This window comes from Chenopodium album, chromosome 21 (genome assembly GCF_948465745.1).
Source record: "Chenopodium album chromosome 21, dcCheAlbu1.1, whole genome shotgun sequence".
Classification (NCBI taxonomy): domain Eukaryota; kingdom Viridiplantae; phylum Streptophyta; class Magnoliopsida; order Caryophyllales; family Amaranthaceae; genus Chenopodium; species Chenopodium album.
In genome coordinates this window covers 10135-26515 of record NC_137854.1, presented here as the reverse complement: position 1 = coordinate 26515, position 16381 = coordinate 10135, and the positions used below count along the sequence as shown (strand labels likewise).

The 16381-nt window shown below is 35.3% G+C and overlaps 2 protein-coding genes across 2 annotated transcripts; both read left to right on the top strand.

Annotated features, from left to right (window-relative positions):
• The first annotated feature begins 1681 nt into the window (after positions 1-1681).
• LOC145602185 (peptide methionine sulfoxide reductase A5-like) lies at positions 1682-9585 on the top strand. The gene is made up of 4 exons (XM_081658355.1): positions 1682-2036; positions 8422-8534; positions 8620-8764; positions 9054-9585. The coding sequence occupies exons 1-4, from the start codon at positions 1731-1733 to the stop codon at positions 9249-9251; spliced, it is 762 nt and encodes a 253-aa protein (XP_081514481.1). The 5' UTR covers positions 1682-1730; the 3' UTR covers positions 9252-9585.
• A 944-nt stretch (positions 9586-10529) lies between these two features.
• On the top strand, positions 10530-15231 carry LOC145602343 (peptidyl-prolyl cis-trans isomerase Pin1-like). The gene is made up of 2 exons (XM_081658533.1): positions 10530-10928; positions 14837-15231. The coding sequence occupies exons 1-2, from the start codon at positions 10694-10696 to the stop codon at positions 14959-14961; spliced, it is 360 nt and encodes a 119-aa protein (XP_081514659.1). The 5' UTR covers positions 10530-10693; the 3' UTR covers positions 14962-15231.
• Positions 15232-16381: the final 1150 nt, after the last annotated feature.

The following is a 16381-nucleotide window of genomic DNA, read 5'->3' as shown; positions in this document are numbered from 1 at the left end:
TTTATACTGTACTCCCTCCGTCCCTTACTGATAGTCTCTTATGGCCAATTTTTAGTCCTAAATTGATAGTCCTATTTGCTTTTTTCAAGTACCATTAATATCAATTTTTTTTTACTAAAATTCCCTCCAATTTGCTACAATATTTGTGCAAATTTTAACTTTTTCATGTCAATTTTGTTTTTCCATGTATTTTGATTACTTTCTCTCTCTCTACTTTAATGCATACCCAATGTAAATTTACATTTTCAATGTACTTTTACAACTTTTATTTATGCTTATTAATTTCCGTAAAAATTGCCAATAAGGGACTATCAATAAGGGGCGGAGGGATTTTAAATTACATAACTAGATAATTAATTAGGAATGGATGGAGTATGTTTTAATATGTGTTTTTTTTTAATAGTGTTTTAAAAGTTTGACTATAAAACATTTAAATAATACTATATATCAAGTTGAAACGAGTAGGGTATCTTTTTCAACAAGTCAAACTGCTACACTTAAAAAACACTGATAGAGTAGGTTTTATTTAGAAACTGATGGGGTGTTTGGTATGTGGGAGTTTTGGGTGGGAGTGAAGCCTTGTTTGGTTAGATATAGGAAGTAGAAATTATCATGAAATCTCAATTTCTATGAAATTGTAATTTAGGAGTTCCCAATAATTATTTGGTGGGATGTAGAAATTTCTACTTCCAATGGAAAGTACATATCTATACTAATCTATTAATAGGCATTATTAAGAACGTTTATGTGCCACGTAGGCTCCTTATTACGCCACGTCGTATTCTCAATTCCTCAATATGCCATGTCAGCTCAATTCCTTATATCACACATCACCCATGCGACTAACAATTACCCTATATGATGCCTCAACTAAATTAAAAAAAAAAAATGGATAAAGAGGTTTGAATGAAGAAAAGTCATTGTATAACCATCTAATTAATTGTCACTTATGTTATAATCTAGCACACAAATTAATGTTATAATACTAAAGTATTGAAATTACATAAAAACTATTAAATGTAGCAATCCGGGATAATGCCCGATCTATACACTAATCTATACAATATATTAAAAGGCGTTCCTTTTAAAGGAACGGTGCTACGTGACATTTCTTCAACGTATATGACAACATGTCACAATGCCACGTCATCGACACATAAGCTTGCGACTTCATTTAACAAAATTAATAAAATATGGTTTTATCTAGATTCGAACCCTTAACCTCAAACTAATAAATGCTACAAACCTACCATCTCAACCAACTTTTATTAGTGTTTTAAATTTCACATATTTAACATTATATATTCCTTTGAGGTTATTTGATTTGTTTATTTTTCACAAAATTAATAAATATATACATATGTAGTGAAAAAAAAAAACCATAACGACAACGCCCAAATCACACACTAGCTATACAACACTTGAACATAATTATCAAATTGAAGTACAAACTAGCAATTTAGGGTATCGGGACACACACTAGTTACTAATTAAAATGGTAATTAATCTTACTTTTATAATTTTGTTATTATTTAAGGGCCACAAAGACGAATGACGAGAATTCACACTCTGACTTTATTTATCCCAATCTCTATTTCCAAATTTTCATTCCCACCTACCAAAGGGCCACATGAGAGTTCTAGTTGAAAAGTAACGAGCTGACTCCTTCCATTTCTCTAGTCCATCCTCCAACTCCCCAAACCCTTTTCTCTCTCCTGTTAAGGCTTGAGATGAATCGGAAGGCCAAAATAAGAACCATAACTGCATCAATATCTCATTTTCTTTTGCTCATTCTCGCCGGATTCCTTTTTCCGGCCCCGGCAAAGAGCATCCGGCTCCCGGATCGAGTGCCGGAATTGATACCTCCCGCCAACCAGCCCTTGAAAACCGCCGTGTTTGCTCTCGGAAGTTTCTGGAGATCTGATGCTATTTTTGGTTGCTTGAATGGTGTGGTTCGCACCACCGTCGGCTACTCCGGTGGCTCTAAGTCTAATCCTGAGTATCGCAGTTTGTCCGATCACGCTGAATCTGTACAGGTCCTTTTCTTCCTTTTTACCTGTCATCTTCTCATAATTTTTACTTCGTGGATTTTTGATATGATGAGATATATTTAAATATTTTTGTTTAGTGTTTGTGGTATATAATTATGTTTGGGTCTTGGATATTTATTTTTGTAAAGACTGCAAATCAACATTCTCGAGGACCAGCAAAATCTATGCTCAACCTTTGAGATGAATGGACATCACATGAGATTTTGGGAAATCTTATGAAGTAAGGGAAAAAAAAGGCCTACTTCGAATTGCTATCCACTTAGCACAGGTTGATTAGGTTATTCAAAACTCCAAGAACACTTCTGAGGATACCTTTTGAATTTATGATGCACATTCTGTTAGATAATGACATGTGATTTCCATATGTTAATAATGTTTCTAAACAGGCTGCAAATTTCTTTCAATAAACCCTTTAATACCCCCAAATTATGAATCATTACGTTGAGAAAGAACAAAGTTTTATCAGCAAAGAACAGGTGGTTGATCACCTGGGCTCTTGTTGAGATCTTTAAAACTGCCGCCATGTTTAACGTGTGTACGAGGTTTGTCAATTATCTTGGAGCTGACAGTTAGCTTTTTGAAATTATCTTATGATGATATAGGACAATAGGAGAACCACCCCAAAAGCTAGAGGAGAGCCCATTGTCCTATATAAATCTCACATCAATCCCCCATGTGACCGATGTGGGACTCAAGTCCCATACCTTGCAATGGATAGTCCTATAACATTCGCCCCTCCTTAAAGAACCAACGTCCTCGTTGGTCACGGTTGGCTTCATCCAGGCCACCAACTCCGTGGGCCACCACTCCGAGGTTGGCTCTTTAAAGGACCAAAAACAGTGAATGTACGAGCGTAGTATTCTTTATCTGGATCCTCCGGGGGCGAGGGCCAAAGGTCGGCTCTGATACCATTGATATAGGACAATAGGAGAGCCACCCCAAAAGCTAGCTCAAGGGGAGGAGAGCCCATTGTCCTATATAAATCCCACATCAATCCCCCATATGACCGATGTGGGACTCAAGTCCCATACCTTGCAATGGATAGTCCTATAACATATGATGTCCTTCATGTCCTATATAAATCCCACATCAATCCCCCATATGACCGATGTGGGACTCAAGTCCCATACCTTGCAATGGATAGTCCTATAACATATGATGTCCTTCATGACATTTTTTAGCCTCCTCATTAAAAACCCTGAGATCACTTTGTATGAAGTGCTGCATAAGTTGATTCGAAACATTGTTACTAATTGTGGCCTTGTCTTCATTGGAATGAGTGTCATGTAGGTCTCATTCATTTCCTGAAGTAGGTACCCACCTTTGAGGAAGCTGATATTGAAATCCATTTTTTGCGAATGTTAGGGGAATGCCATTGGGTCTTGGTGATTATCTTCTCATATGGAAAATTGTTTCTTTGATCTCTTTCATAGAAAAAGGTTTATCTTAAAAAGTAGTGTGATCATTAGTTAAAATAGGAGCATCCTCATGAGTCGTGGTTGATAGTTCCTTGAGGAGATTTGCGAGGCAGTGAAGAGATATATGATCTAAGTAATATTGGAGGAACTCTTGCTTTTTTTTTTCCCCTTCCGGTGAAGTAGTTCACGAGCCATCTCTTTTCTTTAACACTTTATTTATTCCTATTTTTTAAAGCTATACATATTTAAAAGAATGAAGTGATTTGGTCTCCTTCAGCAATCAGCCTCACAATGTGCTTCTGGGATAGGTGACATTCTCTTATTGATATCTAACCTTGTCTCTTAGTGTAAGTTGATTTGTTATCCCCATGAGATAAACTTGCTGGTCTTCCTCCAATCTAGATGATTATCCTTTTTGAAATTTAGGCACCATTGTTTGCAAGCCTTAACTGTTGCTCCAAGTTTTCATTGGAGCTTGAACATGTTAGAACCTTGTACTTGCGTATGATAACCTCATGACCAAGATTCCATCTTATAAGGCCTTATTTTTGAATCCATTTCTCTTCTTCATGCAGTTTCTTGCCTTTTCACCATAAAGTATTCTAGGCTCTAGATAGTATTATTATGTTTCTATTATTTCTAAGGCCTTATTTTTGAATCCATTTCTCTTCTTCATGCAGTTTCTTGCCTTTTCACCATAAAGTATTCTAGGCTCCAGATAGTATTATTATGTTTCTATTATTTCAGTTTTCACTCTGAAAACATTGTAATTTTAAAATGAAGCTATTTGAGGAGCAAGTAATTATTGAAATCCAAGCTTCCTACCCAATATTGCCTATCTCTTTAATACCTGTGTGTTGTAGGTCTTTATATATGCTGTGTCGCCACATGTTTTAAAGCACCCAATCGACTTACAATTGATTTTTTTTTTGTCTTATATCCATTTGCACCCGCCTCGACTTGCAACCCTATCGATCCTTGTCTCCGCTCTGGTTGCATATAGCCAAGAGTGTCCATTATCCTTGTTTTCACTTATGCTGCTGCTCACTTTTCTAAAATCCTCGTGATGCTAAATGAAGGCTAATCTCTCCACTCTATTTTGTGCTATAGGCTTTGTCCCTTAGATTATTCCTTCTCACTATTTTTTCTGACCATGTGAAGGCAACTCCATGAAATGAGATATCTACAAGTCTACAGTATTTTTCCAATTGATGAATGCATGTGCCCCTGTTAAATAAGTTTCCTCTGAGCTTTTGGTCTTAAGGCTCTAATTAATTGAAACTTTTAATTGTCACCAACTTGCTTGGTGAGGCCAAATTAAGTTTCTGAGAGTTCTCTTTTAACTAAGTAAAGGGGATCCATGGACGCACAACTATTAGAAATTATTCTTTAATTTGTCCGAAATGGTACAAAAATACTTGATTTTTTATTTTTTTTCATTGCATAGTATTGCTACTTCAGTCCCAGAACTCTAACAAAGCAAGAATCCATTTAATTCGTCCATCCCACTACAATCTGACAACCCTCGATGAAAAAAATGGGTTTTCGAGCATCAATATACTTAGTTTTAGAGATACAAAGCCAACCACTTAAGTAAATGAATTGTGAGGTTAGTGGCTTTGGGTGCGTTTCGGTTTGCCTCTTTGAAGTGAGGCACACAAATAATACAGTATAAGAAATTTGCTTACGTGGGCTTTAGGTCCACCTCTCTTAGAGTAAAACAGGCAGTCTATCCTAATGATACAGTATAAGAAATTTTCATTAGTGAGTGATGAGCTGCGTAGATGTAGCTTCCTCGCCTAAATCTTTTGCAATGGGCTGGAGGTGCTTGATCTCCACCCATTTTAGTATCAAAAGTGCTCTTCCTTACGACCATGTATCTACGCTAAATCTTCCTCCTCTTTCTCAGTTCCTTGTCGCTTGTTCCTCACTTGGTCCTCCATGGCTCTGTTTTGCGATTTGATTTTTTTTTGTGCTCCTTGTTCAGAAGCCTCGAGTATTCTCTCTTATCTTGCCTTGTGCTCCTGCAACTTCCTACTATCTTCTGAGTTCTTCTTTTAGTTGTTTTACCTTTTGAGGTGTCTTGGTTAAGGGCTTAAGGCCCAACAATCAAAGGAGGAGGAAGAGGAGTTTGTAGGTGAAGAAATGGATATTTGGGCTGCAATCTCTCTTCTTTTTTTTTTTCTTTCTTTTTTTTTTTTTTGTGCTTTTTTTTGTGTTTTGGATTTGGTGGTGTTTAGGTGGGCTTTCGTCTTGTTGGTGCAAGTGGATCTTTTTTGGGTTGGTAAGAAATACTAATCTATTGTGGGCCTAAAGGAGATCCAAAGGTCAAGTCTCCAAAAAAGGGTTAGGCTAGGTTGGCATATTAGGTAATGGAGGTGGAAGGTAGGGGATAATTGGGTGGTAGTGGATTTATGTTTGGTTTAGGGTGAGTATTTGAAGGCTGAAGAGGGAGTTTCTTAGCAAAGTTGGCTGGAAGGCATATGGCAAACAATTAATTGCCATTAAAAGTGGAGCAAGAAGTATAAAAATACCAAGTGAAGTTTCGGAGGGAGAACAAGAATATCCCTTGGGGCAATTATTATGGTGTTAACTTGTGAAATTAGGTTTAAGAGTTTAGGATAATTTTGGGAAGGGAAATCTCTGTCAGTTGGAGTTATAAAAAAGGGTACTGTGGTGTCGATGGGTCATGCATTTTCTTGAGCCTTTACCTTGTGGCTGTCAGAGGTGCAAAGAGTTATGATTGAGCTCTCATCTCTTCCTTCTTGTTTGGCCCGAACTAGGCTGATTTCAGGTAGACTGAAGGGGGAAAAGATCATTCCACTTTCTTTTTTTAAAGGCACACTTATGGTTTCCACAATTCCATACTTTGAAGCAGCCTTGTTGAGCTGTATGGATAAAAATTTCATTGGTTCTTTGTGGGAGGAGATGGCTATGTTGCCAGGGTAGTTAATGCTCCGCCTCTCCGACAAAGGTTTCTTCAGTGGTGGTTGGTATCATTGCTGTCAGTGTCTGATGAGTCTTGTCTTAATTTTTTAAGCATCCCCCTTCCAGATTCTCAGCTTCTGTAGACTGTATTTGGGAGGACACGGAATGCTCCTCCGAGATACATTCACCATTGGGTAGGGTGGAGATCTCTGATGTAATTGATGTAATGGATGAGGTTGAGGTTTGACTCTCTATTTTCTCCACTTGCTTAACCAATAAGCTTATTTCTGAATGCATGTTCCTTCACTTGCCTGCACGTAAGGTGTTAAGGGAATTTTCAAACTTTTCCCGACGGAAGTCAAGGTGGTGGATTTTGGTAATTGTAGATGAATGACTTGTCTTTTATGACCTATCCTTCCACAAGTCGAGCAAAATATAAAGACCTCTTTTTTATCTGATATGGATCCACTTGAAGCAACCAGTTTAGAGTTCATAGTAGGAACTTGCGATTAAGGGAGATCTAGGGGATAATGTCTCCGCTTTAGAGGAACAAATTTATACCCAGTCCTCTCTGCATTTTTTGGCTGGGGAAGGGGAGTGGGGCTGCTTTAGGGTGGGAAGTAGGGATGGCGGGCTGTTTCCGGGGTGAGGGTTTGGGAGGGGGGATGTTTTGGGGTGGGGGACAGGGAAGGGGGTCAGGGAAGGGTCGTTGGTGGGGTTGGTGGTTGGACCAATAGAGTGTTGACACGTGTCCAGTGACTTTGTGTAAAAGGTTTGGTAATCTGGTAGGCTTGATAAAAGTAAATACGCCTAAAGCTGAGATTATTCAAGAATAAATAATTATGAAAGGAAAATCGCCCAAAGTTGGGATTAGTAGAACCAAAATTTCCTTTAAACTATATGTTCTTTGTTTCTTTTGGGGTTCATGTTTTGTTTTGTGTTTTTTTTTTTTTTTTTTTTTTAAAAAAAATAAAATAAAATTATGCCTTTTGAATTTAGCCTTTATGTTCATTGGGTGCACAAATGAATATTTGCAATTACGAAGGGAAACTTGCTGATCAAGGATGTGTTGGCTACGAAAGAAGAATTACTAACATGGGAAAATAATTGCAATATTTGCAATTACTAACCTATTTCCACCCTATGGCTTCGTTTGTAATCCAGTTGTACTGGATTGTTTTTCTAGAGAAGTCTCTTTAGTCTAGGACTTTCCCCATCACTGCCATTTGGTATAATTTGACACAATGCAATACTTCCTCCGTTTTCTTTTAGATGCAACATACCCTTTAGCGCAGTAATTAAGAAAGGTGAGGTTTACATGATATAATAAACTTTGAAATAGGATGAGTGGTTGTTAGGAGTGTAATTTAGTGGGCCATGTGCTTTTAAATAAGGGATATAATATAGTTTTTCCCTAAAGTAACTTTCCTTTTATAGTGTGTTGCAAGTATTGTGACATTTCTTTTTTAGGGAAGTGTTGCAAGTAAAAGAAAACGGAGGAAGTGTATTTTTGGCCCCATTCTCCTCGGGGCATTGAGTAACTTATTAAGTTCGGGGATGGATTTGGGTAGGCTTTGACACAAATATGTTACGGATTACGGAGTTTTGTTTCTTCATTTTCATTTGTATGTATTGAGACTATTGAGGAAGAAGTTGTTCAAGGGGTGATATTGAAGGGACTGCTGTAATTGCATATTGCAGAAATTTTGTACTACGTATGAGGTATTGGCTTTGACCCTAATGCGGTATTTAGTTTCCAAAATTGCTTAGCTCTTTTGAATTTTTTTTTCTTTTGGGGGGGGGGGGGTTGAGTGGAAAGATTCTAGCTTCATGACATATTAAGCTCTTTTGAAATTGAAAACCAAGAAAACAGTGGATTGATGGATTCAACTTTGTCTATAAAATAGAACTGTTGGGAACTAGGTGTTGTTCACTTTGATCCCACTGCTATCTCTTATCATGGCGAATGTGGTTTTCTTTTATATATCTGTTACATATTAGATTTTTTTTTTCATGATTTTTAGATTGAATATGATCCCAGAGGTATAAGCTTCCGAGAACTTTTGGAGGTCTTCTGGTCTAGTCATGATTCAAGGCAGGTTTTCGGCCAGGGTCCTGATGTTGGTAACCAGTACAGGTGAATTTTTGTGGCCCGTCAGAAAGGGACTTGCTTCACGCCTAATAAATTTCTTATCTCTCAGAAAACTCTTTGGTGTTGACAGATCTGTCATCTTTACCAATGGTACGAGTGAATCTAGATTGGCAGCTGCCACTAAGGAAAGGGAGCAGACTAAATCAAAGAGCAGTATAGTTACAACCCAAATTCTACCCCTAGGAACCTTTTATCCGGCTGAACCTGAGCATCAGGTATTGCTATGATCTGCTCTCTATTCTATATGATTTATCATCTTTTACCTATATTTATCATACAGAGTTATTATTTTAAAGCTCCTGATTGAATGTGAAAGTTAGGACAAGAGTCAGAAAACTGATGGCTGCATGTTTTGCTTACTCTATGAAAACAAGATTTGCAATAAATGTTGCTTTTCTGTAGGTTGTTAATGAGCCATCTGTAAACTCCGTAGTTACTCTCAAGTGTTAGATTTTATTTTTCCCTTGAACTCTAGCTGATGTAGATGCCTTGCAAAATTTACAGAAGTTTGAGCTCAAAAGAAATCCTTTTCTTCTTCACTTGATTGGCAATTTGCCAGAGGAGGAGCTCGAGAAGTCAACCTTGGCTGCAAAAATGAACAGTTACGCAGCAGAACTTTGTCCTCAAAGGATTCAGAAGCAAATTGATGCTAAGATTAATGACATTATTAGTAAAGGCTGGCCTGTTTTGAGGGAAATATAATATACACTGTGTACCATACAGCACAGCAGGATTTCTTACCCCCATTGAGTTTGACAAGTGAATAAGGTTATGGCGATCTGGTACTAGAAGTTTTGGCTGCAGGTCAGAAATTATCCTTCAAGGCACTCTAATTAGAGCAAGTTAGCAATGTAGGTAGGTTACCTGCTGAAATTTGTTGTAGAATAGGGTTTCTTGTGGAATGCATGTATTTCTCCTGTCAAATGTATTGTTATTTGTGTACATGCTCTATGCACCTGATTGTTTGTAGGAGGAGTACTTGTAGTGCTTATCGGGATTCAATATAATATGCAGTATCAATCATTGTCCGTGGTCACATGAGCAATAGACATCATTCTTAATTAGTTATCGTTGCTACATTGCTCATATTTTGAAAGGACATTAATGGTTAAATATGATTATATTACACCTTGATTTCTTTGCATTGTGAATTAAGATTTTAAAGACTAAACTTGCTAAGTTCATTGTTTTGGAAAAGTAGGTATAAAATGTGCATTGACAAGCATGAAACTCCAAGCATTGCTATTAAAAAGGAATGGAGAAAGTAATGCATATCATTTGGAAATTTTGAAAAGAAGAATGTGTTGCGAAAAATCAAATGAATACTATAAATTTATGGATTAGTAATAACTAATAAGAAATTTAGATGATTTTCATGTAAAAAAAGTCAATGACTTGGATTAGTTATGTGTAAAAGTCCTTTAACTTAAACTATACTATATTTCTTCAATTTGTAAAGAGTTGTACACAAGGTTAATGTGTTGTTAGCCCGTCTTGTGTGTGGTTGGCTACACCGTGTGACCACTTGTAAAAAATAACTTCTATAACACCGACCTGGTTATCCCTGTAATACTGATCGAATAACCCCTATCGAAGTAACCCCTTTAACACTAGCCAAGTAAACCCTATTACACTAACGAATAACCTCTATAATGGCTGGCCACACGGTATGGCTAGTCACATATAAGACTTTGTGTTCAGGTCCTATTCTTTCTTTGTTCTATTTTAATGGTAAGTACTCATTTTTTTTAAAAATTACTTTATTTGCGTATTAATTTCTTAATACTTGAATTTTCCTATTCTAATTATACGATAATTATTTGACTTTTTGGAGTTTTAAAATAATTAGTTGAATTTATTAAAATGTTATTTATTTAAATATGGAGGGAGTAACACTTCAATTGGAGAGGCGTGTCTAAACGACTAAACCTCTTATCTAACCTACAAATACACAAAACACAATTCCACACATTCAAGATTCACCATCAAGCCATTGCTCTCTCGCAAGTCGCAACCGAAGCAAAAAGACGGAGAAGGAGAAAATAGAGTCGTCAGGAAGGAAGAGGAGGAAGGAGGGTTCAATCGACAAAGAGAAAGGGAAACACCATCACCGTCATCAACACGAACAGAAGAAGTCTAAAAAAATGGCAACGAAGCAGCAAGTTAGGGCATCCCACATCTTGATTAAGCACCAGGGTTCTCGCAGAAAGGCTTCCTGGAAGGATCCAGAAGGTCGCGTTATCCTTAACACCACCAAAGAATCTGCTATCTCTCAACTCAAATCTCTTCGAGACGATATTCTTTCTGGAAAGGCCAACTTTGAAGATGCCGCTTCTCGCATCTCCGATTGCAGCTCCGCCAAGCGCGGCGGCGATCTAGGTCACTTTCCCTTTTTCTCCTTTTTCCTCTTGATTGTGATTTTTTTTTGTGTTCTTTCTCTGTAAAACCCTGTGAAGATGATCTTGCTATGCGTGGAAACCCTAGCTATTTGTTGTTGTTTTTATACTGGAATTTGTTCGATGTTACTGTTAGCTATTTATTAGATTTGTCTTGATATAATTTCAAGCATATTAAATATTAATGGTTGATATGATGCATTCGTTTTATGAATAATAAAACATGTTAACTAAACAGAAATGAACAATTACTTGATTTTCATTATAATGCACTTCATCTGCAAATTATACGCAAGTTATGGATTTCATTAGTGTGGTTGTGAGGGTTGATTTTATGTAGAAAGCTGGTAAATAATAATAATCAAGAATTTATTTAAAGGGAGTTAGTGGTGAGAAAGCCCACACCACATAATAGGAAGAGAGTGCGGAAAAATGAAGCTAATGGGAAGGTCCACATAACTTGAGTTGGGTGGGTTAAGTTTCAATTTTAAGCAACAAGAAGATTTTTTTGTGGATGTTTTAAAAAGGAATCAATGAAGGTATTTTGAAGGTGGAGGATGTTTTACTCCAACAATAGTACTGATATTGTTGTGCGTACGATTTTGGATGAAGATCTGGGTAGTTTTGTAATTAATGCAAATGATACAATTGAGTACTTTTATTGCTCAAGTTGAACGCAAGTGCTCTTTATGAAGAAATGATATATTTGCTACACTGTTGTGACGAAGTTGCCTTAAGAATCCAGTGCAAGAACATATATTGATTAATATGGAGTAGAAAATAAGCAAGGTGAAGCTATTACTACGTATTTCTTAATAGAAGAGGGAAGGGATTTACTTATCTTAATACAATTAATGAATATTTATATAATTATTATATTAGTATGCTTGGTCTCTGAAACTATCATCAATTTGATCCAAGGATGCTAACATAACAAAGTATGTCTTATGTTGTATGCCCCTAGTGATAGGAATCACTTGCCGGGGGTTGCCATATGTGATAGGAATCTTATTATAGTAGTGTATCAATCCCTTATATACCTTCTCTCTTCATTATCAATATCAAAACCTTTATTTCTTTCGTTTAATGTGATGAATGATGATTGATGAATCACTTGCCAAAATTTGACAACTTTGAATAGTTGAAACACTTTTCAATTTTAGTAACTTATTTGATTTCAACTTCACCCTTAAATTCATTGTAGTAACTTATTTGATTTCAACTTCACCCTTAAATTCATTGTAGTAACTTATTTGATTTCAACTTCACCCTTAAATTTTTAATGTTTAGATATACATAAATCCATCAACCCTCCTCATCTCCTCTCTTGCCCAAGTACTATCTTCATCCCCAATGGTTTCCCGATTTCCTCTACGATTAGGCAAGTTCTTAGCTGCACCCTAGTGCATCTAAGCTAGCTACACCACCGTTAACATTTAAACCTTCCTTGTTCAATCTTCTTCTTATCTTATTTCTTTCTTTATTTCTTAATTCTTATGTATATATTTCCCTTTCTTCAATTTTTTTTCCTTAATTCTTAATTTTATTTGAAATTTTCTCTCTCCGCTGTTTTTGACATTGTCATCTTCTTTAAACATTATCTCTCTCCTCTATATTCTGTAATTTCGTGGTGGATTTAATTGGTATTCTTGAAGAGATTGTTAATTCAGGTTAATTTATGTTATTGATTTATAATTTAGTTTAATTAGGTTATATTTTCTAATGATTGATAATGCATATATAAATTTTGTGTATTTTGTCAATTTGGAGTATGTGATAAATATCAATTAATAGTAGTTTTCTCTCTCTTCTTTTTTATTTTTTTTTATTCTTTTGATTCCTAATCTATCATGTTAAAGATTGAAATTATTTTCTCTATGATGAACCAAGATTAGATTTAAAATGGATTTTCAAACTTTTAGAGTTAAAGCAATTACAATCGAATTTGTGTTTAATTTTGGTAAAAATATGATGAATGTTTATTTATAATAAACTAAGTGTTTATATTTTTTTTTTATATGTTTACTTTTTATAAATGCTTATTTTTTTAGTGTTAATTTTTTTATTACTAAATGTTCATTTTTTATTTATTTTTTATTTATTTATTTTTTATTTATGTTAAGGTCGTGGTTCAGCAATAATATGATTGTATGATAATCATATTCATTTTAAACATACAAGTTGATAATTTTTTTTAAACAAGTTTACTTTTAGTACTAAATATTCATTTTTTTGTACATGTTTATTTTTTATTACTTAATGTTCATTTTTTTACGTGTTCATAATTTTTTATTAAATGTTCATTTTATAGAGCGTGGTGCAGCTATAAGACTAGGGTGCACCTAAGATCTATTGATTCTCATTAATTCTTCCCTAACTTCATCCAGCATTGTCATTTGTCATTCTACTCTCACAAGCTTCGCTTTCACCAATCCCAAGCTTCACCTTCACCAAAACCCACATCCCTCACCAAATCCAACACTCCTCTCCCATACAAGTGGCCACCTTCAATAGCTCCTAATATTAGGCAAACATTACTGTTTTTTTTGTTTTTTTTATCCCTATCTTCTCCTTAATTTAGTTACTTTTCTCTAGCTTTACATGTCTATGATTCGTGTGGATACTATGGTGCTTTTGATGTAATGGACTTAAGGGTTATTGGTGGTTTATGCCTTTCCATGTACTTTTTCTAGTGGTTTGTGGTGGGTTAGTGGTTATGGGTAAGGTTTTGATAAGTTGTGTGGGGCGGTTGTGCCTATGCTAATGTGTTCATGGTGTGGAAGTGGGGGCAACGGTGGAAATGACATTGAGATTAATGGGGCTGTTAGTGTTTTTCACTATCGGTCTAGGTATGGCTTTCCCATTTTTTTATTGGAAAATTTGTACCTGAAACAATGGTTTTTTACCCCCCCCCCTCCAAATTTAGGCCTTGTGGGCTTTCAATTTATCTCTTCTCGTCAGCCCCATAATTTATAAACAATTGGTTTGCATATCCTATCGCTATGATTCTTCCATGTCTCTTTAGTGCATTGGTCATATTACTTGCCAAATTAATGATCTCTGCTATCTCTTAGGCAAAGAAAATGGCATGTTCTCTTCACCTTAATTTCAGTTCAGTTCCAATTAGTTCAGTTTAGTTCCCAATATTCTTCTCTTATAAACAATTCAAATTCACCTCTATTCAGTTAAGTTAAGCTCCAATAAGTTCAGTTCAGCTCAGTTAAGTAAATCAGAATAGGCCCTAAATGTGAGAATAGTGGTCATACAATATATTGAATATATATACTTCATACACAAATTATTTTATTTTTTTATTTTATTTTTTAGTTGAGATGGTTAAACTCAGCACAATTTGAGGGAAGCAAACTCATGGAGTTCATACACAAATTGTAATGAAAGCTACGTAGTATATCATAAAATTTGTAATGAAACTTATATGATACAATATGGCAAGTGACTCATTTTGTAATGAAATTTATACAGTATATAAAACTTGTTCAGATTATCTGTTCATTTCTTAAACAGCTGCATTTTGAGGCATTGATGATTTATGATTGGTGATGTGAAGAGTTTAAAGTTATTGTGCAACCGTTACTTTTGAAAACATAAATATGTTTCCTTACTAAAATTATAACTTACAAGCACAATTGACTGATATCAATGATCACAAATGAATAGTTCCTCATGTATACTGTGCATGCTGTGTATGTTTTATGTTCTTTTATTTTATTGTATACACTATGATTTTTCTTTAAAATGCTTCTCGCTGTATCTATGTGCTTTAGCGATGCTCAAGGAATTGGTCCAAATCTCTGAATGTTTTCAAAATGATCAAGTGTACTTAGAGCCTGTCATGATCTAGACCTTTCAATTCCCTGGATGTTTTTGCAGGTCTTTTTGGTCCTGGTCAGATGCAGAAGCCTTTTGAAGAAGCAACATTTGCTCTAAAAGTTGATGAGATAAGTGACATTGTTGAGACTGACAGTGGAGTCCACATCATCAAGAGAACAGAGTGAGTTGCTCAAGTGACAACAATGACCTACCAATGTTGTTCAGCGTGCCTGCTGTTCTAATTGTGTTTTGTTTAATTGACTTGGAATTTTCAAGAAGATAAGTGCCTGTGTTCTGATAAACTCTAGATTGGATTCAAAGCTGGACCATGTTGATTCAGTGATAATGGTTCTTTACTTTCACATGCTTGGTTTCTTTTTTTGTTTGAAAAAACTACAGTAGCTTGTTCCTTTTTTTACTGCTATTTTATCATTAAATATTTGGTCCTTTCCTTTTTGATAGTAACTTATTCCATTCTTTTTTCTTACCCATTGGCCAATTTGTTTCCTGAAACTTTCTACATTGCCAAATTTTACCCTTTTATTGTCATAGTCTGAAGTTGGATAAAGAACATAATGGATTTTCCTAGATTTGATGTTGCATTGAAAATTTGAAGGACATTAGAAATTTGCTTTGTTGCTACTCAAAATGTTCTTTTAACTAGGGTGGGAAGCTTGCGAATTGTCTAATGGATATAGCTAGTTACAGGTTTTAGGCTAATTCCTTCTTGAAAGTTTCTTATATTTTCATGATATAAAGCCTGATATTCTTTGAATTAGAAAAAGCCAAAGTTGATTTTACATGAATGTGCTAAATTGAAATAAGGACTTCATGATCCCATATCTTGTAGCTCGTGAAATAATTTAGGGTGATTTCGAAAGTTTCTTATATTTTCATGATAAAAGCTCGGTCTTTTAGAATGCGAAATAATCAAAGTAGATTACTACCTGAAAGTTGAAATGAAGGTGATGAACTGAAATGACGATTTTACAAACCCATACTTATAGCTTGTTACAGGTTTTAAGGTGATTTTCTCATGAAGTATTAAATTATCATGAATTAAAATTAGGTCTTCTTGAAATTTAAAAAAACAAAATTTGATTTTTCCTTAAAAATAATTTCCTCGAATTGACATCACAAACTCGTATCTTTTAACTCTTAAGGGGGCGTTTGGTTTGCAAAGTGATATGAGTTTGGAATTAGGAATGAGGTTAAGGTGATATCGGGTTGGAACTTGATACTTAGTACCATGTGTTTAGTTTAATTTTGGAATGAAATTTCTCACTATTCCCTCATTTTATTTGATACCTAAGGGAATGGAATGAGGCCAAATCCACCTTCTCCATAAGGTTTTTAAAGCCCGAATGAAATTTCTCACTATTCCCTCATTTTATTTGATACCTAAGGGAATGGAATGAGGCCAAACCCACCTTCTCCATAAGGTTTTTAAAGCCCATACTTTATGGGTTTGAAGTATGGGTTTAAAAATCATACTTTTGACACCCAAACATCAATTAGTATTATGTTCACCATGGTGCCCACGTCTATACTTTTGAACATTTAGTAAAAAAAAATGAACATAGTAAAAAAAAAAATGAAAACATT

Bases quoted from the DNA above. Each gene is read 5' to 3' on its own strand.
- LOC145602185 (XM_081658355.1), top strand. From the start codon at position 1,731: ATGAATCGGAAGGCCAAAATAAGAACCATAACTGCATCAATATCTCAT. The intron at 2,037-8,421 runs GTCCTTTTCTTC...CATGATTTTTAG, and splicing joins ATCACGCTGAATCTGTACAG to ATTGAATATGATCCCAGAGG. The intron at 8,535-8,619 runs GTGAATTTTTGT...TGGTGTTGACAG, and splicing joins GATGTTGGTAACCAGTACAG to ATCTGTCATCTTTACCAATG.
- LOC145602343 (XM_081658533.1), top strand. From the start codon at position 10,694: ATGGCAACGAAGCAGCAAGTTAGGGCATCCCACATCTTGATTAAGCAC. The intron at 10,929-14,836 runs GTCACTTTCCCT...ATGTTTTTGCAG, and splicing joins CAAGCGCGGCGGCGATCTAG to GTCTTTTTGGTCCTGGTCAG.